Source organism: Neurospora tetrasperma, assembly GCF_000213175.1.
Source record: "Neurospora tetrasperma FGSC 2508 unplaced genomic scaffold NEUTE1scaffold_81, whole genome shotgun sequence".
Classification (NCBI taxonomy): domain Eukaryota; kingdom Fungi; phylum Ascomycota; class Sordariomycetes; order Sordariales; family Sordariaceae; genus Neurospora; species Neurospora tetrasperma.
Window position 1 is genome coordinate 6,218,883 of NW_009799179.1, and position 19,785 is coordinate 6,238,667.

Sequence of the window (19,785 nt, forward strand, 5' to 3'; positions counted from 1 at the left end):
GGGGACCGCAGGAAGAAGCATCATGTTGAGCGAAATCTCACAAGCGAAGAACACATCCCATTTTTACTCCAATAGAACCATGAGCACGTGAACTCGCTCACTCCTTGCCCCTTGCAAGTTAAGCCTTTTGATCAATAATCCTTACACGGCTCGGCTGGGATCTCGCCATGGGCAGTCGCGGTGTAGAAGGAATGTTGTGAGTATACCCTATCTCCACGGGTACTGATATATCGAGACGTGATGATACTTGGGCTCGTCCATTGCTAATTACCCAAAAGGAGCAAAGGATATCGAAACGGGTACGTAGGTCTTGGGAGATCCTTTCCGCGTCCCCAGTCCAGGTCCATAGCAGTGCCGGCTGAAAACGAAAGACCCAACAACGGAGCAGTCACCAAAACCAACGGGGCTACCCAATTTTGGATACCTACCAATTTGCCAAGTAGCCCAGCAGGCCCATGCCGCTCATGCATCCACACATTCTCGTGGACGTCATGCACGTGTTGCTTGGTAAAGATCCTCGCCGGCTTGTTGCAGTGCCTGTTAACTGCCATGAAGCAGGCCATATACTTGCGTATCGACATGCCCCCGTCCTCAAAAGAGCCATTTGTATGGTTCCCTCCCAACTCCGCGTGTCCCGAGCTCACAGCAGGACCTCTAAAACACTGCTTGATGTGCTCGCCAAGGTGTTCCGAGGGAGCACACTGAAAGAGAACGAGATTTTCCCCTGTGGACACAGGTGGCATGGGGTCCATACAGATTCACCCAGATCCATGCCCTCATACCAGACCCATTGGACCTGACGGCTCGACAAGTGACGGGGCGGAACCGGACCGGTGAGTGGTGTTAGACGGACAACTGCCAAGTATAGACAACCTGTAACCCAATTCCACCAAGAGGATAAAACCGTTGATGAGCAGCTGAGCCCGCTCTGCTGAGGTGATGACCGTGATGGGTGACCGCCGATTCCAGACAGATTGGGCCAGCGGGCCAAAAGCAGAAACCCAGACTGGGAAAGAAACCTATAAGAGTGCAAAAGAGGGTGAAGATGATCAGGTCAAACAAGGGGGTGAGAGGTAAAGAAGTGAGTAGACTAGCTGTCGGGCGAGTCGCCAACAGAAGGGCGCTATTCGCGCCGTCACCTCGCCATCGCCATCAGTGCCTGTGAAGTCCTCCGGTTCCCCACTTCGTAATTGTCCAAGACCCATTACCCCATGTCACGGCATCCATCCCATCCCAGGAAAATGAATTTGGCTGCCATGTAGTGTATGTGTGTACATAGTACATACGCTGCAGAAATTGTAAGGTAATGTAGAGGTCGTCAGGGCGCGTTCACTAAGGTACTGTAGCCTTGTGGTGTGGTGCTGCAGATGGTAGAACGGGTAAAATAGAAAAGGATCCAGTTTCTGTTCCAGCTTCTGCCTGTGTGCTGACTAGGGCCGTTCCACTCTTGTCGCGACCAGGGAGGTGCCCTGCTCTTCACTTCGTGCTCTGATCTCCGTATCCATCGTTCCATTCAGTCATCCAAGCCCATCGTTTCTGCTCTCTCGGTTTCTTTTCCTGGTGGAAACTCCAACCTCTCTACCTCTCAAGTTTTTGATTATTTTTCTTTTTCATTTTATTTTATCTTATTTTATTGTTTTCGAGCTGCTCTACCGTGTCTCACGTATCTACATCCAGACGTTCCACTTGCGTGCTTCACCAAACAAGGAAACCCGAACAGTACCTTGGTACCTAACCACCTGGACCAGCAACAACACCTAGGACCTGGAAGGCAATAACAAAAAACACTGCCCCAATTACCAACTGCGTTTACGCACCACGCCGGCCCACCAATCGTGTCAATCGACCAATCTCCCCTATTTTGTACATAGCACTCCGTCACCCGAACTCGTACTCTGTACCTGATCTCGTCCCGTCTCTTTTAACTCTTCCTCTGTTTTCCTATTCATCATTCTTTGGCCTCCTTTTTTTCTTTTTGGATTTTGACCTTTTCACTTGTGTGAATCCGTCTTTCCCTTCTCTCGTGCATCTTCAGACCTCCCGTCTTCAATCGCCCCGACCTCTCTCCACTTTGATCGACGCCTGCCCCAGATTCGAGACTTGTGTCGACGCCGGCTCACCCATCGCCCAAACAATTTTCTTCTTCGATTTTCGGCGAACCCCCTTCGCCAACGCTCGTTGTTGGGTGCTGTCAGAACTGCAGATCTAACCGGCAAACCACCGACGACTGTCATACGGATTTCCGCAAGCCTATTTGACACGCACAAAAAAAGAGTGTAGAGTGTCAAGAAAATACCGACAGGCTACGAGGCATATACCACAAATCTGTTTTAATCGGTGGCATTCCCCCTAGTTCGTAAGTGCAAACTTCTTGTCTCTCGTTGGGTCTGACGGCGGCTGTAGTTTGCTGCCAGTGCGCATTACCTCTAACATCCCAATTATGCATGCACCTGGAAGTGCCTGGGGTACCTGGAGTGCCTCGGATTTCCCACCCCATGCTCTCTTTGAATGCGCCTGGGATCAGGACAGGCAGGCACGGGCATACAAGGACGCGCCGCCATGTCTGCTCGTACCTGCTGCGCTCCCGCCCGCCTTGATGTGCGCCAGTGCCAATAGATGTCACCCTGTCACCTGAAAAGTCCAAGCCAGAGTCCGGGGGTTGGGGATTGGCGATTGGCGGTTGGCGATTGGCGATATTGACGGAATCGTCCTTCTTTCCCGACCTCCAGCACCGCTCGTCGGTTTCCCCTACTGGCACAGTCACGCTCCGTGCAACACTTCGGGCACTCGCATTGATGCACTCACCTCTTGTCGTCCGCTGCTAACCTTGGCCCTCTTCATCCTGCAGGTTGCCGATATCTTTCATATCCAGTGCGCTCAGTCATTGAGGAGGTGAAACCGAATTTCGACATACAGAAAGATATCGCTTCACCAGGTTAGCAGCGTTCGTCACCCGCGCCTCCTTACGACACCACAGCCCGTCAAAGCACTGCCAAATCGCAGCTCGCGCGCCAGAGCAACAGAAAGAGGCCATAACCCTCTTTAACGGGCCTGACTGGGCGGAGTTAAAAAAGGCGTCTGTCTTATAGCCGGTTAAGGAAACCGCCCCGGACATCTATATGCCTAGATTCTCGGTCGCGTTTGGAAGGCGGAAGTCGACCGCTGAAAACGCTGACAATGCTCCGGCAGAGCCGTCCTTTCGTGTTCTGGAGCGTCCCGATGCTGGCGGGAACAAATTCCATGAGGCTGGCAAATCTTTCGATGGGGCCATGAGGTTGGGAGGCAAGGCCCCTTCTAGGCCTAAAACGAGTGGCAGCGATATACATCACGACAATTTGTTCGCCGGCATCAACAGGTAAGAGCAGAGTCATTGCTTTCCTCCCCCTGATACCTGCCCAACCCTAGTCCTATCCCTTCTGACCCTGTCGGTTGTTGAGATTTCCTCTCGTGCTCTCATCTCACCTTGTTCGCGGTTCGTCCTGGTTTACATCCTCACCAGGTCTCTTTTTGCGCTGAGTTGACTGGCTAACCGCCTAAAGGGGAAGCGCATCCTCGAGCACCACCAAGGCCACGTCGACTGACAACTCCTCGCGCCATAGCAACTCTTCCACTGCACCATCATCTGCTGATTCTGGTGATGTACCGGTGCCGCCTATCCCCAAGTCTTCTTCGGCGGGACTCTTGAAGGCTGCCGGTCGAACGTTCTCTTTTGGGGGAGGAAAGAAGCCTCTGCCCGTTTCGCCGGCTGAACAAGAGCCAGTCCCGCCGCTGAATTCCGGAGCCCAGGATTATAATCAAATCTTGGCTCCTACTAGACCAAGGGCTACAACTACTTCGACCTCGACGACCGTAACACCACCCAGAGTGGAGGACGACCTTGGCATGGATTTGGGGGGTGACTTTGAGAAGATGGTGCTTGGAAATGAGAAGAGAGTTACAATGGTGGGCAAGCAGAACAACCAGAACAGCCAAACTACACAACCCGGCTTGGGACCGAGATCCTTGACTGGAAATCGTCTCAGCCAGCCGTCGCCTATTCAGGTTGACAGAACCGCAAAGGTGGAGCCTGCGCAACCGTCATGGACCAGCCAGCGCTCCAACGACCAGCTGCTCTCGCCAACTAGCCCTCCCCATTCACCCCGAAACAGGGAAATGACCTCTCCTCCGTCTCGCCATATGTCGCCTTTGGCTCGCGAGGCTACTCGACCAAACGCCTCCCCAGAATCGAACCCAAGGAAGCCGCTGCTCGCGCACCAAAACTCGGACACGGAACAGGGCGACGGCGAAGATGAGGAGGCAAGGCTTTTGATGGATTCGTTATCCACTGTGAGCAAGTATATGGATGAAGGAGGTGCGCAATCTATATCCGGCCCCTCTACTGGTTCACGGTATCGCAGGGGTGGAAACGGTCTGCCCTCTGGGTTCAAGGACACTGCTCTGGGTGATGACGATAGTCTTTTCGATACCAACCACAGCTACGCATACGAAACAACAGTGAGCCGTAACCGTGCCCAAGACATGCAGTCACAAGGGGCCAACAAGGTCATGACCCCGGCCGAGTTTGAGAAGTATCGAAAGGATAAGGAACGTCAGGACAGGGAGCGGCAAATGGACATTGCAAGAAACCAGGACAAAAGCACGGCTGGCGAGGAAGATGATGAGGACAACTACGATGATGAGGAGGATGATCTGGAAAAGGCAAAACAGCAAGCAAAGCAGAGGAAGAAGCAGGAAGCCCATATGTCCGTTTACCGACAGCAAATGATGAAGGTTACTGGAGAGTCGGCGAACGCACCCATGCCACGGCCTAACCTCCAAATGTCTTTCAGCACTCCAAATCTGCAGATTTCTGCGACAGGACCAGCCACGTCAGATAATTCGGATGAAGACGAGGAAGTTCCTCTGGCCATTCTCGCCGCCCATGGCTTTCCCAACAAGAACCGGCCTCCGACCCGTTTGAGCACCATGATGTCGAACCCCAACCTCCGCGCCGCGCAGGAACCTAGCTATCAACGGCCGGGGTCTGCAGCTGGCGGAGCAGCGGCAGCGATAGGTGGTCACCTCCCAGCTTTTGCCAGGAACCTACCTCAGGACCCCTTCCTCGGTGCCGGTCTCGTTCGCAACAATCCGCGCGAGAACTTTGCCCTGGGAGGAGGTAGCCCTGCTCCCGTTTATCCCAACCCGGCCGGCCCTCCTGGTGGCCTAATTGGCGTCATTGCAAGCGAAGAAAGAGCGAGAGCAATGAGACGGGGCAGCCCTCATATTGAAGCTCAACGGCCCAATTCTGGTGCTGCCACCTTCGATCCTCTTGCCGGCATTCCTCCGCACATGCTGTACCCCAATAAGCCTAACCTGACTCCCGGGGACCAAGCACAAATTCAGATGACCCAGCAGATGCAACAGTTCATGCAGATGCAGATGCAATTCATGCAGATGATGGCGGGGCAAAACGGCACTGGAGCACCACGTCCAGAAGGGCATATGGCCACAGGTTCAATTGGAAGCATAGGCTCTGCGGCCGGCATGTCTGGCGGGTTTGCTGGATTGCCGCCAATGCATGGTGTTCCCGGTGGCCTGGGACTTGGCGGACCTGATTTGCGGCATTCCTTCATGGGCAATGAATCGATGCTAGATCTGCCCCCCCCTCGAGGCGATGCCCAGAAGCGCACCATGAGCATGGTCCAGCCCAGCTCGGCATCCTGGATCCATCCGCAACAACCTGCTGGTTTTGCTCCGTCAATTCGAGTTACAGGAGGTTATGCGCCGTCGATCGCACCGTCGGAACGCAGCAACGTTGGGCTTCCTGGCCGATACCGGCCCGTATCACAAATGGCACCCCCAGCTCTACCAGCAATGTCGGCAACTGTGCAGCCGTTGGGCGCAAGTCATATGCGCAAGTCCTCGACCATGTCGGGGGTCAACCAGCCTACTGTCACCGCAAAGCAGTCCGGCAGTGCTTCGGATGACGACGACGACGAGCAAGGATGGGAGGACATGAAGGCCAAACGCGAGAAAAAGAGGTCCCTGTGGAAGAGGAAGAAGTCAGTGAGTGGCGATGCCGGCACACTTATCATGTGAAAGTGATATACCCTTGTGCCAAGGACCGTAGGAATTCCCCAGACCGAAGTTGGATAGGGTTGGGCAGTTTGTTTCTTGTGTCTCGGGCTCCGCGTGACAAGAGGGAAGGATAGGAGATGTAAGTTGAGGTTCGAACATATTGTAAATGCGCATCACTTTAAAAAAGGGCGGTCTTTGTTTACTGGGCGAGATGGGAGTTCAATTACCTGCTATCTTCATTCATTCGAACTGCTTGGGGGACGTTTCACGATAGACATACACAACCCATCAGTAATATAGTAATTCCAATGTCACGCATGGTCGAATACTTTATACCTCGCCCACGTTGTCATCGAGCGCATCGAGCGCATCTCAACCTGGGATGGAGTTCTAGCCCTTAGTAAAGCGGTGCATCCTCTCATTGGGACGAGACCTGCCTGTCCTTCGACTGTGCAAAGTTTTCATCACACGAAGCATCAGTCGTGTCACAAAGTGCTCTTGGTCACCCCCCTCTCCCCGCGTCTAGAGTACGAACAAACCAGGCTAGAAATGGGTCCCATGCATATTTACTGGCCGCTACCATAGATGATATTTCTCTCTTGATGTGAAGCTTATGAAACTGTAAGCGTTTCTATATTGGTTATATGTCTCCTCTTCGTGATCCTCGTCCCAACCCACATGATCGACCGTTACTCAATTTTGCCGGCAGCCCAATCCTTGCGCTTGACAGCCATCTCAACAGCAGCAAGACCCCAGTCCTCACCATGGTTATGGCTTCCAGGGATGAGGCCGGCCCTCGCCTGCGCCTGCTCCTCGGTGAGCACGGTAAGGACACCGAAAATGACGGGCACGCCCGTGTCGAGCGACACGCGCATCAGGCCCTGCGACACCGTGTCGGCAATGTACTCGAAGTGCATCGTCTCGCCCTTGATCAGCACGCCAATGGCGATCAGGGCGTCGAAGGGGCCTGTCGACACCGCAGATGCAGCGGTATTGCTCAAAGAGGCGAGGTCGGTCGTCGAGCTGCCCAGGAGATCGCCGGCGCTGGTGCCGATACCGGACGAGGAGGACTGGACTTGCGATGCTGAGTAGAGCCTATCGGAACGGTGAGACCCAAGGGTAGGTTGGGTTCTTGTCAGCCGGGCTTTCTACGAACGTTTACGTAGGGTAGGGCAGAGCCATTCCATCTTGAAGGGAGGGGGGAGGGACGAGGAGGAGAGGTAGCTGGTAAGTATGTAGCAACCTCGAGCAACTACAATGACAAGCAATGCGGGTGGAAAGGAAAGGACTGTGACACACCGTTGGACAGCAATTGGAAGCTCCCACGAACCAGGAACCGACTGGACCACAATGTTGGACTCCTTGACGCCGCAGTCAAGCAACTTGGCCTTGGTTCCCGCGAGCAACGGCTCAATGATGGTGTCGTTCCAGCGGGCGTGGATGATGCCGATGCGCAGGCCACTGCCATCGTGGTGCTGCGGGGCGGGTCCCTTGGTATGTACCATTGTGTAGGTATGTGTGCGTATGGTTGCGTGTGCTTGAGGAACTGGTCTGGTGTGGACGATCGGCGGTTCTTGTGATGGTTGCGCCTTCGGCTTTCCTTTATGACGAGCTTGGAGTTGGTATTTTGTCTAGAGCTTGTGATACCCGTGAAGGGGAGAAGAGGAACCTTCGTTGGAGCATGAAGGTTTGGCTGAGTGGTACGGGCCGGACGCTACGGGCTCAGATACCCTACGGAGCATTTAGCAGCACCGTACATGCATACCATAGCTCAACCACACATGTGCAGCTCTAGCAGGGATGTATCTGCTATTTCCAGAACCTCACATGGGTACCAAGAAGTGGCTCACACCCACGTCTTACCTTTCACGTAATCGTGGTGCCGTCCTCGTCGCCTTGCGGTCTGCATCAGCCACAGAGCTATGAAAACTTTAAGATATTTCCCGCATCATACCTTTGCCGGGCTCGCGTGGCAAGCCTGGGGCTCTTCTGGTGTAGTGTATGTGCCAACACCTGCCGTGGCGAAATTGATGGCGAGAATACCTCGAGGACGTCCTCCCTCCTGGTGATACTTTCAATGGGCACCGCAGGTAGAAGATACCAGCCCGGCGAGGATGGCTTCACCCTGTCTCTGAGCGTTGTGCGGTCGTTGGATCATCACCTTCAATTCAGGTTCAACTTCGAGTTTTAGGATGTCCCTGTCATCCTGCTTGCTCTAGTCTTGGGATTTTTTTATATTTTGTTTATTTTTATTTTTTTGGGTTAGGGGGGGGGGGAAGGTTCAGGACAACCTCTTCAATCTGAAATTCCATGTAGGCACGTGGCAGATCAATCCGACAGCAATCAGGCTCGATATTCGTGCGTTGGTATCAGTCACATGCATGTGCAACGCAAAAACTCGTGATCCTGAACATCGCGTTAGCGTAGCCAGTAGACAAAGGTGTCAGCGCTATGTATGTCTTGCTTAACTGTACATACGATGATAGTGCGAATCGTCCTTAAAACTGAAAGCAAGTACAAACACCGTTCTCAATCAAGGTCCGTAACAGCGGAAAGACTCGGCGAGAACCAGTAATATCATTTCCACCGCTGAACGCCTGTCTTGGCATTGGCCATTTGGAGCCACTCATCTGGAATGAACTCTGACAAGTTAAGAAGAAATGGCATTTTGGGAACCTCTTGATGAGTCTCCTCCAAATGCCGAGATACAAGAAATGTGCCTTCATATTCAAATCAGTGTGGTTGGTCCAGCTTACAAAGTATATAGTATCCTTACGTTACGTTATGGTGGTTGGTTAGGAGAACGGCATATTCTCAGTTTGGTCATTTTCTTTTTTATCCTTGTATCCTTGTCAAAGTGCGATCAGAAAAAAAAAGGCTGCAATTCGAGTTCCTACTAGGAATATCCCGTACGCCCTTTGAAATTCATCGATCCTAAATCGATCAAAAGTTTTATCATGAATTACCCTTTTGGTTTCAAACGTATCAGATACGCGGTGTTCTACCGTTGGAAACATTTCAAGATCGATAGACCTAAACGAATGCGTCCGGAGGCCCATTCCAGAAGGGATGCTCAAGCGGACAAGGCGTTTGGCGGTGGAATAGAGAGAATGAGGGAATGGCTTGCATCACATATGGAGTCAAGGACCTTCCATGGGTCGCCGTACAACGAGGACACTAAGCCACTCAGGATGTGGATGAAGTCCAGGTATAAATTATTTCCCTTGCGTCGTTGAGGATGTATAACATTTCTGATGGCAAGGGCCGGCTGAGAATGTAATTCTGCGTTTTCCCTCCTGGCAGGAGTTCGCCCTACATCGACGGGCCGACGAAGACTGGTTTGTCCACTTTCACCTCCTTAAGTCCAGATGAAGTCTGCATCTAGGCCCCAACAAGCCGTGAAAGATGGCCCTAGAACGAATGCGATCCCATCTCAAAGCGATGAACCTCGGCTAGAACGCCACATGAAAGCGGTCGGTCACTCAAAGATGGGAATGGGGTGGATGAAATGAAAAAAAAACGGCGGGATAGATGGACCCAAGTGTTTACTCGTCCTGGCGAATATGATGGATCTCGAACCTCGTTGGGACGGCGATTCCATGGCGACTGCGTCGTCTGAATGGATGTATCGAGGATCATCCTCAGAATCGTTACCCTCTCGGGTACAAAAAGATGGGGTCTGCCTCCTTTTTGGAAGCGTTTGGATTTCTTTCCTCATCATCTTTCATACTCCTGTACTAGTCATTCACTGCCAGCTTCCTTTCTTGCTCTCACCTCCACCTCAACCCTACTGTCAACATCGGCACCATGCGATCCTCAGCTCTCCTCTCGGGAGCCATTTTGGCCATCCTTCAGGTAAGAACTCCTGTTGGCAAGCTTGTGGCTCCTTTCCACACACAGCTATGCTGATACTCGGCTGTTAGGCTATCCCTTCGAGTGCCCTACCGGCTTCTGATGCCAAATCGGCCCACGATCCTATCTTTGGTTACGGCATCGAGGATATTATCTGGGAAGTCAAGGCCCACCCGGATGGCCCTACCATGAACGTGACCGGCACCATTCAGCAGGTTTACGATGCCCTGGACAAAGCCAACCCCAACTTCCGTAAGGATTTTGGCATCGACAACACCGCCGACAGCCCTGTGTTCGCTACGGCCACTGAGTCCGACAGCTCTTACGAGCTCGAGTCGCTTGTCTGCAATGTGTTCGATTATGCTCAAAGGACTGCTACCACGAAGGGCATCGAGTACCTCAATAATGTACCCGGTACGCCTGCCAACGGACCCGGTCCCGGCAACTGCGGGCGCGTCAGCTGCTCCTATGAAAGCGCTATTTATTGGTGCAATGATGTAAGTGCTATGTTCTAGAGGTAAAGACGACTGTCCCAGTTGCTAACCTTACCCATCGCCTTACAGAACCCGGACGTCAAATCACTCGACTCGTACGGCTCCATCGGTTGGGCTGCTCAGTTTGTTCTCAACTCCCACAACAGGGACTGTGCCACGATTTGGGGCGAACTTCCCGAAGACAACGGCGTCAAGGGTCGGGTCTTCGTTAAGGGCAACTGGAACGTTGTCGTCCGCAAGGATGATTGCTAAAATGAATGCTCATGGTGCATAAGTACCTGGGGGTCAGCACTATGGACTCGAATGTCATGGATGTACCTGCCTAGGCATCCCCAGTGGGCCATAAGCCTCGAGCGAGGAGTGGAGGGAGGCAGAAGACGCGTGCCCTGTGTGTGCTAGAGTTTATGAGGAAAGAACAAACCTTTGCATTACTACCTAGGCTTATGTGCCACTCAAGGTACCTGGAGGTAATACTAGTCCACATCCCGTCTCGTAACTTCCTTGTTGAATGTTAGAGCAGTCACTCCTTCTCTTTTTGCCATATCCTACAAAATGAAAATCACTTCTTACTGGCTACCTTACTTACCGAGCTGTCGAATCCTCAAAATTTGTTGCCCTCTTGCAAATTGTCTTTGCATCCGAGCCGGTTTCAGTGGCATTATCATCTGTCCACCTCTTCTCACAACGACATACATAGCTAGGAGGAAGGGAGAGAGCACTGTATCTCCAAGTGAAACTGTCCTGCTGGTTTACCTCTACTCTTATCTTTTCTGCTGCAACCACTCATTTGTTTTCGCCGATTTTTGTCGTTGTGTGTCGCTCAGGCTGCCAGATGCGCCTTCTATCCTTAAGCCTATCCTCAAAACTATCCCCTGGAATTTCCAACATGCCCATATTCGCTCTCCCCGAAGACACCAGGCGCTTACTTGGCTCAGCTCTGGTCATAACCTCGCCCATTTTTCTCGTCAAAGAGTTGCTGGACAACGCACTCGACGCCGGAGCAACAACGGTCGATATCCTGATTTCTCCAAACACCGTGGACAGGGTCGAAGTCAGAGACAACGGCAGCGGCATCAGTCCGAGCGACTTTCACCATCTTGGACGGCCAGGACATACTAGCAAGCTCTCGTCACTCAAAGATCTTGAGTCTGTTGGCTGCAAAAGCCTTGGATTCCGCGGCGTAGCTTTGGCCAGTGCTGCCGCTCTGGCTGGAATTGCAATCTGCACCAGAACATCGGCTGAATCGGTGGCAACTATCTTACATTTCTCAAGAGAAGGTGTCGCTGCTGCTCGTGGACACAAACCCGCTCCTGCTGGCACTTCTGTTTGCGTCACTGATCTTTTCGGTGCGTATCCAGTCAGACACAAGAGAGCCATCGGTGAGGCGACTGCGACAGTTCTGAAGGTCAAAGGCCTCTTAGAGTGCTACGCTTTGGCGAGGCCTCAGGTCAAGTTATCTTTCAAGGTCCTTGGCGGAAAGCAATCGTGGTCCTATGTTCCGACTTCCGGTGCCGCCCTCAAGGACGCTGTTGTCCAGGTAATGGGCCGAGAGCTGGCAGCTCAATGCATGCTTCAGACTTCACCATTCCCTGTATCCGATACCGAGACGAAAATCCCACAGACCTGTAGTCTCCCTTTGGCTCAGCAGCCATCCAAGTTTGTATTCGAAGCCTATCTCCCTACCACTACGGCTGATATTCGAAAGATTTGCAAGGGTCCTTTCATCTCGGTTGACTCTCGACCTCTTTCATTCACTCGAGGAACTGCCAAGAAGTTGAAGGCCGTCTTCGAGAAGCATTTCAAGGGGTCCCTGATCCCCGAAAACTCATCAAAACTTCCCGGAAGCCCGTTCATACGACTCGATATCAGATGCCCTCTTGGGTCCTATGACCCGAATGTCGAACCATCAAAATACGACGTTCTCTTTCATAACGAAGAGTTGGTGCTTCGAGAGTTTGAGAGTTTCTTGTTGTCAATCTATCCCGCTAAGCGCAATGACGCCGGTGCTTCTTCCATGGACTTATCAACGGAAGCGAATGGATGTGTATACGATACCGGCGTAGCTGATGAACACATTTCAACGCCACAGGTGAGCAGTACGGTAAAACATACGAACTTCCGATGTACTAAAAAAAAGATGCTAGGTTGAGACAGTACGGGCAGACAGTGGGCCTAGGATCGGATCCCAGAGAAAGCGCCCAGTTACCCCGTCGAGAAATGACAGAAGACTATCCATCTCAAGTACTGCGCCCTTAGTGCAGTCATGGTCTGTCGATATGTCTGCGGGTGACGGGGCCCTCGGTGATGGGGATGATGATCTTGATGTCCCGACACAGACTGGTAAAGGAGCGGCTCCCACAACACCTCCGACCGATGAAGAACCCCCAAACCAGTCAAAGGAGGGCCTAAATCCATGGACAATTGCCAAATTGGTAGCCCCTCGGCGGCAGACACAGCGAAACCTAAGCAGTCCTACACGGGAAAGTGGGCATGTTGGTCCAGATGAAGTGCCGCCTCCCAGAGGGCAACCGGTGGAAGTGCCAGGACGGCGAGGCAACACACAAGATCAACCTCTCCGGAAAACTCAGCCAACGGTCGAGAACAACCGCACGACCACAAGGACCCAAACCTGCAATGCGCTGCTGAATGTTGGGGAAGCACATTCCCAGCCTGCTAATCAACGCAACAGCAAACCAACAGTGGCTTTGGAACAAAATCCGTATACAACACAAGGGTCTGGTAGACGACCGGCGGATAGACGCTCCTATCCAACGGATGCTGGGCGAAGCCTTGGGATGGTACAATCTAAACTTTCTTTTGGCGGAGGCTACTATAAACGGCAACGGAAAACACAGACGAATGAGATCCACGAGCTTGAGCCACTCGAAAACACGGTCCCAAATGCGAACGGTGGTTTTGTCAGGCCCAACCAGCCACTCATGGGGTCGCCTGGTCAGCATACTGGCAGAAGAACCATGGACAACACACGACGGAGAACTATAGCCCAAACTAAAGCGAATAGTCTGACTGATATGCTGAGCGGCGAAATGCCTGTCAAATCAAGGACGGTCGACGACCTATCATCATCTATCGTGGAGGGCGAGGAGGGTGTTGAAGCAGCTTTGCCGACGAACGATCCTAGAGGTTACTTGATACGGAGACAACAGTCACTTGCAGATAAGTCTCAGAGGAGAAAGATCCAACGCCTCAAGACAAACCTACTACCACTGGAAACCACGCCTCTAGGATTCGAAACACACCAGCTTGCGTTGACGCTTCTTGTTGACCCGCAGACACTAGCCAGAAGTATGGAAAGGACATCTTTACTCGACAGCTACTTAATGGAAGGCGCATTGGAAGACACATTGGTGAACAGTATAAGTCCCGAGGAGATTACCGCACTGGAAAGCCGAGTCAAGCTTCTTTTGTCACAAACGAGGCATCAGTCGTAACGTCGTCCTCATTGCGGGTTAGAATACAGTAATATCGAGAACACGACATACCTCTCAAGCATCTGGTATTTAGTTAATTGTGTGATATATCGACTATGTCAATATTAATATGGGAAAGGCAAAGATCAGAACAAAGAATAGTTGGCTAGGTCCTTGTCGATGTCGTCATCTAGGTGTATTCAAGCGGGTGACTGTTTGATGTTCTGAGAAAGGATGAGGCTTATTGAGTATGGACATATACTGCCGTGTTGAGAACTTTGCGAGAAAGTTGAGGATGGCTGGCCTAGAGTACGGTGTAACGCGATGAAAGTTGAGTTTATAAATGCTGTCACGTTTCGCATGAGACCGCCTTGTTGAGGATGGCCCCTTGAGTCTAGAGATGACTAGATGACTGAATGACAAAAGGTAATTGCTCATTGGCACGGTCCAATGTAGATAATTTGTCCAGCTGGACGTTTGTGTTCAAAATGCTTCTCTTTCGAAAAAGGTCGTGGATTTTGTAGGCGGGTGTGATTGGAGGTAGAGGCCCGTACCCCCCCCCCCCCCCCCCCCCCCAAAACCCCTTTCCCTCTGCGAGCTCAACGAAGCACGCACCAACTGAGTGCTTGAATCTCCATCTCCACAGTTTAGTGTGCATGTGCTCGAGAGTGAGTAGCTGCTCACACCATGCTTACTGCTCGATGCTTTAACGACAGAATGTATGTACACAAAGAATAATTGTGATGGCAGAATGCCTCACAGACATTAATATTGTTCTCGATAAGCCGGGCCAGTGGACGTATGAGGTGCTGTGCGAATGATTTGCTTTTATCTAATGAGTATACGCTGTCCATCATCAATCAGCCTCTACACTTAGTCTGGCATGTTATCTGGGCGTTGACTCCATCTCTCTGGTTCTTATCCTACCTCGACTACTACGTCTGAGGGCCAGTTGAGTTTCAGCCTTATATATGAATGGCTCCCAAGGTTGTAAGACTTTTGACTCCTCATTTCGGGGTCCATTTATGCCAGCATATTTCTTCCTGAAGGAAGCATGTTAAAGCATAGACTTGAGCGGCCATACACTACATCGAGATGATGGTGGAACAGGCTCCGCTGGCTAGGAAGCTGCTACTGCCCCCTGGCGGCACTGCCTCTTTTGGCCATGGTGTGGTGATCTTGTGTGGCTTTCGCTCTACAAATGTACACAGTATCAGCGACGATAAGGTTTGCATCGATTGAACGGTGAAGTGGAAGTTGGGTGGCTACGCAGGCACTGGCAGGCTGGAAGCTTCATGGAACCTCAACACCTAGCAGTCCCGGGTGCTACCTCTGCTGTAAGCGGCTGACCGTCCTTGTTGAATGGATGATCGATACCCGACCGCTTGGGTTTCTAGGTTGTCTACATAGCCAACTGCTAAGGTATGCCTGTTCCTTTCCTACTTTTCAGGCCCATTTGCTTCGTCCCAACATCGACAGTTAATTTGAAGACTTCATCCTTTCCGTCAGCGGACACCTGATGGACCGACTCTGGGCCTCACCGTCTTCCCGCTCCTGCAACCGACCAGAGCGATTTCCACTGGATTCCAGCTCAGCGCCGCACGGTGGCGCATCGTTTGGGCATACCTCTAGCAGTCAAGTGCTAGAGCAATCGCTACCACTACCACGACAATCGCGACAAGCTCCAGATCAACCACAACGACATCTACAGCCTTTGCGACGACGCCACAGAAGAAGCCAGGACATTCAATCGCAACTACAACTTCAACTGCAACCACGACTGCAGCACCGACTACACGATCAACATCGGCGGCGGGGACGGCGGGTACGGGAAGAACAAGGACCAGGGCGAGGACGAGGACCAAGGCGGGAAAGAAAGGCGAAGCACGAGGTTGTGCGACGGTGTTGCTGCGATTTCCAACCATTCGATCTTCAAGAGCCCCGATCCTATTCACTATGTACAGCATGTAGACAATCGCCGCCGTACTGCTGTCAGTCACCATCAACCATGCCGGTGGTTTCTCCCTTCGACCTTCGGTTTGCGCCCTCCACAGCTCTTGCGCCAAATCGAAGCTCGGAATTGGAGGATGGAAGTGTTCATGTCCCGGGTCTTTGTCCAGTTTCCGCTGTCTGCGCCCAGATGTCAGCGGGCTGCTGCGTCGACTGCGTGAACTTGACATCTCAGAAAATGATCCCCCCAGGCGCCTCATCCAGTCATGTTTCAAGCCGTTCCAATGTCCGTTCCGAACAGCCGTCGACACCGTTGTTGACCGTCCTGTCGTCCTCTCGGATGGCACGCACGGACAAGGACGGCCCAAGGTTAAGCGCACGCGTAGCCCCTGGCTCACATAGCCGCCTGCTGCTACGACTATCTAGCAGGTTGAAATGCCTCTTTCTTTTGGCTTTGCGGTTGCTCTGGGTACAATCCGTTACGGCGGTTCTAATCCCGTTTGACAACTGCCTGGACAAGTCCTACCAAATGGACCAGCCGACACGTCTACAATGGAAGCCTCTTTTTATCGATGCCTCGTTTGATGATCAGGACGACCGACATACGCTGAAGCTGACCATGTGGGGAAATGTGACGGGCGCGGCGACTTCTGGAAACATCACGCTTCCCCCACCCGGTAGTCCGGATTGGAACGACACATCCAAACACGATGGCAAGATTGTCGCCGTGCCAGAACCGGACTCTGCCAATCCAAAGGTCACCACTCTTTTCACGCATATCAATGTTCTCACGTATTCCGAGGCTACGGAACGCACCGACTTTTGCAACCAATCCCTGAGAAACGCACATTGTCCTTTGGGTCCGGTCTGGGAGGTTAACAGGTAGGTTCAATTCTGCTTGGTCCCCATGACTCAAGGGACTTGGCCTGGTACTTTTTGGAGTTCGTTGGCTGACTGTGATCTTAGCACGAACAGGGAGGACCTTCCCTATGTGACTTACACCAAAGACTTCTATTCATCCTATGCCTTCAGCTCCTTTGCCTCCGAGTTTTCCATCGTTTATGGAGATTCTGGAAATACCCAGATCGGCTGTGTCTCGGCTACCGTGACACCTGACCTAGGAAACCTGGCTTGGATGCTCAAGTTCCTGCCCTTAATAGTCCTGGTCTTTGTCGGAGTTGCCACCATCTTTGCTGCCATTTTTAGTCCGTGGGGTACCAGCGATGTTTTCCACTGGACATCTAACTACGGCCGTGACCCCGACCTGCTGCGTTTGGTTACGCCAGGGTTTGGAGATTGTCTTCAGTACATACAGTTCGTCGTGCTAACTGGCGGCCTAACCCTCAACTATCCAGGCTTCTACCAACCGATCGTTAGCCAGGGCTCATGGTCGGCACTAATGTTTAATCAGAGCTTTGTGAGCGACAGTCCCGGGTGGATAAGCCTGCGGGATGGCATTTATTTTACCGAGGGCAAGTACGGACTTCAGCGACTTGCTCACTTGGTGGGAGTAGGGGAGGTCGAAGACGTCTGGGCCGGAATGATGGTGTGGTTAATGGCCATTATCGGAGCCGTTTTTGTTCTTACCCAGGGAGCCTTTTTGGTCAAGTGGCTGTATCGTTCCGTTAGAAAGGTCCCCGAGGAAGATCTCCGACACAAGAACCTCCCGTTTACTCTGGGTAATGTCGTCAGACTTGTCTTGAACTACTTCTTGCTACCGATTGTTGCTCTCTCGACCTTTCAACTGGTGGTAGCAACCCACTCGCCAGCTTACACAGTCGCACTGGCAGTTGTAACTTTGGTCCTCATCATTGGCTTTGCCGTTTGGCTGCTTCACCTCATCGCCACCTCGAGGCCAAGAGCGTTCCTCTTTGATGACCTCCCTACGGTGCTTCTTTATGGACCTCTTTACAACACTTACTCTGATGAGGCGGCGGCCTTCGCTCTTATACCAGTTTTCTTGAGTTTTCTTCGAGGCATTGCCATCGGAGCTGTCCAGCCTGCTGGAGTTGCCCAGGTGGTCCTCCTCGCCATCTGCGAGATTATTCAGATACTGACCCTGCATGCCTTTCGCCCTTTCCACTCACCAACATCGATGAACGCCTACCATACCCTCTTTTCTGGGCTCCGTCTCGTCTCCATACTCATGATGGTGGCCTTTGTACCGTCGCTGGAGGTGGAAGAAGGGCTTAAGGGCTGGGTCGGCTACGCTATACTTGTTGTCCATGCGGGCGTTCTTGTTCTGGGATTCTTCCTGAACGCAGTCCAAACTATTGTCGAAGTCGTAGCGCGGCTGTTAGGGGCTGGTGGAGATGATGTTCGAGGGCAATCGAGGGGCGGGCTATCCAAGATCTTCGGTATGCGACAGTTGTCGCGTCGTATGCCCAGGCGTGCTGGCGGCCCCATAAGCCACAGTCAACTGTCTAGCGCGGCGATGCTCGACACGGATGAGACCTTCAAGGCCGGTTATGTGATGAACGGAGGCCGCATACAGAGCGAGTTGGCAGGGAGTATGGGGCTCATGACGAAGCATCACCGTCATAGCTCGTCTGTGCTTGAGGACGTCAGTCTCAACACGGCCGTTCGAAATCTTGACAATGGGTCATTCACACCGACCACGCCTGGAGAAGCTAACTCGTTCTCCTTTGCGGCTTCTGCCCAACCCCAAGGACGGTCTCCTAGCGCATTCGGCATGCCGACTGTCGACCCCTACTTCAGACCACCTCGAAGGCGCACCACCACTGAAAGCGCGTACTCTCCCGGTGCCAAACCAGGTGGTTCGTGGACTAGCGCCGACTGGTCACAGAAACGCCTAAGTCAATCAGGAGTACCGCTCAACGACACCGCGGAATTCGACCCTCAGACGTCGAGAAGTGCCACTCCCGGTCCTTATATGATTGCGTATCCACCAAGGACCGACTACACCACTCGCGAAGTTGATTACTATTACGGTCTCAGGGGGGAAAGGCTCAACTCGGACGCGCCTAGCCGCAAGCTCGGAACCGGGCCGGCTGACCCAACCGGGCCAATGGCTTCGGCGGCTGGGTGGCTTCGAAATATTCTCGGTAGAAATAGCAAGGAAAAGGGCAAGGGCTTCGAAGTAGTGAGGAGTGCGCGTATGCCACCAGCAATGCGTACCGGAGCGGTCGACTACGAGGACGAATCCCCGCCGGAAGGAATACCAGTGGCGATGGGAGTCATCCGTAACGGCCCGATTGAATCCGACGAAGAGGACAATGTGCGGCAGGCCAATGCAGATCGGGACACAACAGCTCGTACAGCAGCAGAGGCGGTGCCCCTTAGGGCAGCAGAGGGTACCAATGATGATATGCGAGACGACACGGAAACATATCACGACTCGGAAGGTTTGCCTGCTGAGCCAGATCTCGCGACAGTTAGCCAGTCGAGTAGGACCCAAACAGTTACCCGCCGCGGTAATCGGACTTCGAACGAGGATAACGGCCCGTCACCGCTTCTTTCGCCGCCGCGGAGAAGCTCAAAACGCAATTCTTACCACCACACACGCAACGGCTCCGTTAGCAACACACCTCCCGCTCAGCCAGTCCTAGAATCTGGTCCTCAAAACGCCAGGCCCGCTTCGTCACTGGCGGTCTCTGCACGCCTTCCGTTCGAACGCACCAATTCGCAAAAAAGATTGTCTAGCTCCTCAGTTGGTGTAAGCGAGGATCTAAGTTCTGGTGACGCCTACGCAGGATCTAGAACGGGATCAGGGCTGAATGAGAGTTACGGATTCGTAAATCAAGGCAACGTAAACAGGGTCGAGCAGGGTCACGAGCCTGATCTGTTGGGCAGCGTGGCGGAGGTTGGGATAATTGGGCGTGACAATTCGCGGGGGAGCAGTCAAACAGGGAACACATCGCGGTACTCGGGGCTATAAAATGAAAGAAAAGAGCGGGGAGCTAGCTCGGCTACCACATGTTCCTTTTGTTTCCTTTCCTCCCCCCCCCCCCCCGCGATGTGTTCCCTGTTTGACTGCTCCC

At 52.7% G+C, this 19,785-nt stretch overlaps 5 protein-coding genes across 5 annotated transcripts; 4 read left to right on the forward strand and 1 right to left on the reverse strand.

Annotated features, from left to right (window-relative positions):
* Window positions 1-3,091: 3,091 nt before the first annotated feature.
* On the forward strand, window positions 3,092-6,391 carry NEUTE1DRAFT_72933 (uncharacterized protein; the record flags this gene model as incomplete). Its single annotated transcript, XM_009858197.1, has 2 exons — window positions 3,092-3,355; window positions 3,540-6,391. 2 exons carry the CDS (start codon window positions 3,120-3,122, stop codon window positions 6,076-6,078), a joined length of 2,775 nt encoding a protein of 924 aa, XP_009856499.1.
* A 251-nt stretch (window positions 6,392-6,642) lies between these two features.
* NEUTE1DRAFT_118973 (6,7-dimethyl-8-ribityllumazine synthase) lies at window positions 6,643-7,737 on the reverse strand (the record flags this gene model as incomplete). The annotated part of the gene is made up of 2 exons (XM_009858198.1): window positions 6,643-7,152; window positions 7,357-7,737. The coding sequence occupies 2 exons, from the start codon at window positions 7,560-7,562 to the stop codon at window positions 6,747-6,749; spliced, it is 612 nt and encodes a 203-aa protein (XP_009856500.1).
* Window positions 7,738-9,620: 1,883 nt separating this feature from the next.
* On the forward strand, window positions 9,621-10,655 carry NEUTE1DRAFT_126302 (uncharacterized protein; the record flags this gene model as incomplete). Its single annotated transcript, XM_009858199.1, has 4 exons — window positions 9,621-9,719; window positions 9,799-9,912; window positions 9,981-10,406; window positions 10,473-10,655. The coding sequence occupies 4 exons, from the start codon at window positions 9,621-9,623 to the stop codon at window positions 10,653-10,655; spliced, it is 822 nt and encodes a 273-aa protein (XP_009856501.1).
* A 634-nt stretch (window positions 10,656-11,289) lies between these two features.
* Window positions 11,290-13,855, forward strand: NEUTE1DRAFT_133417 (uncharacterized protein; the record flags this gene model as incomplete). Its single annotated transcript, XM_009858200.1, has 2 exons — window positions 11,290-12,492; window positions 12,548-13,855. 2 exons carry the CDS (start codon window positions 11,290-11,292, stop codon window positions 13,853-13,855), a joined length of 2,511 nt encoding a protein of 836 aa, XP_009856502.1.
* A 1,987-nt stretch (window positions 13,856-15,842) lies between these two features.
* NEUTE1DRAFT_126304 (uncharacterized protein) lies at window positions 15,843-19,749 on the forward strand (the record flags this gene model as incomplete). Its single annotated transcript, XM_009858201.1, has 3 exons — window positions 15,843-16,153; window positions 16,214-16,666; window positions 16,751-19,749. The coding sequence occupies 3 exons, from the start codon at window positions 15,843-15,845 to the stop codon at window positions 19,680-19,682; spliced, it is 3,696 nt and encodes a 1,231-aa protein (XP_009856503.1).
* Window positions 19,750-19,785: the final 36 nt, after the last annotated feature.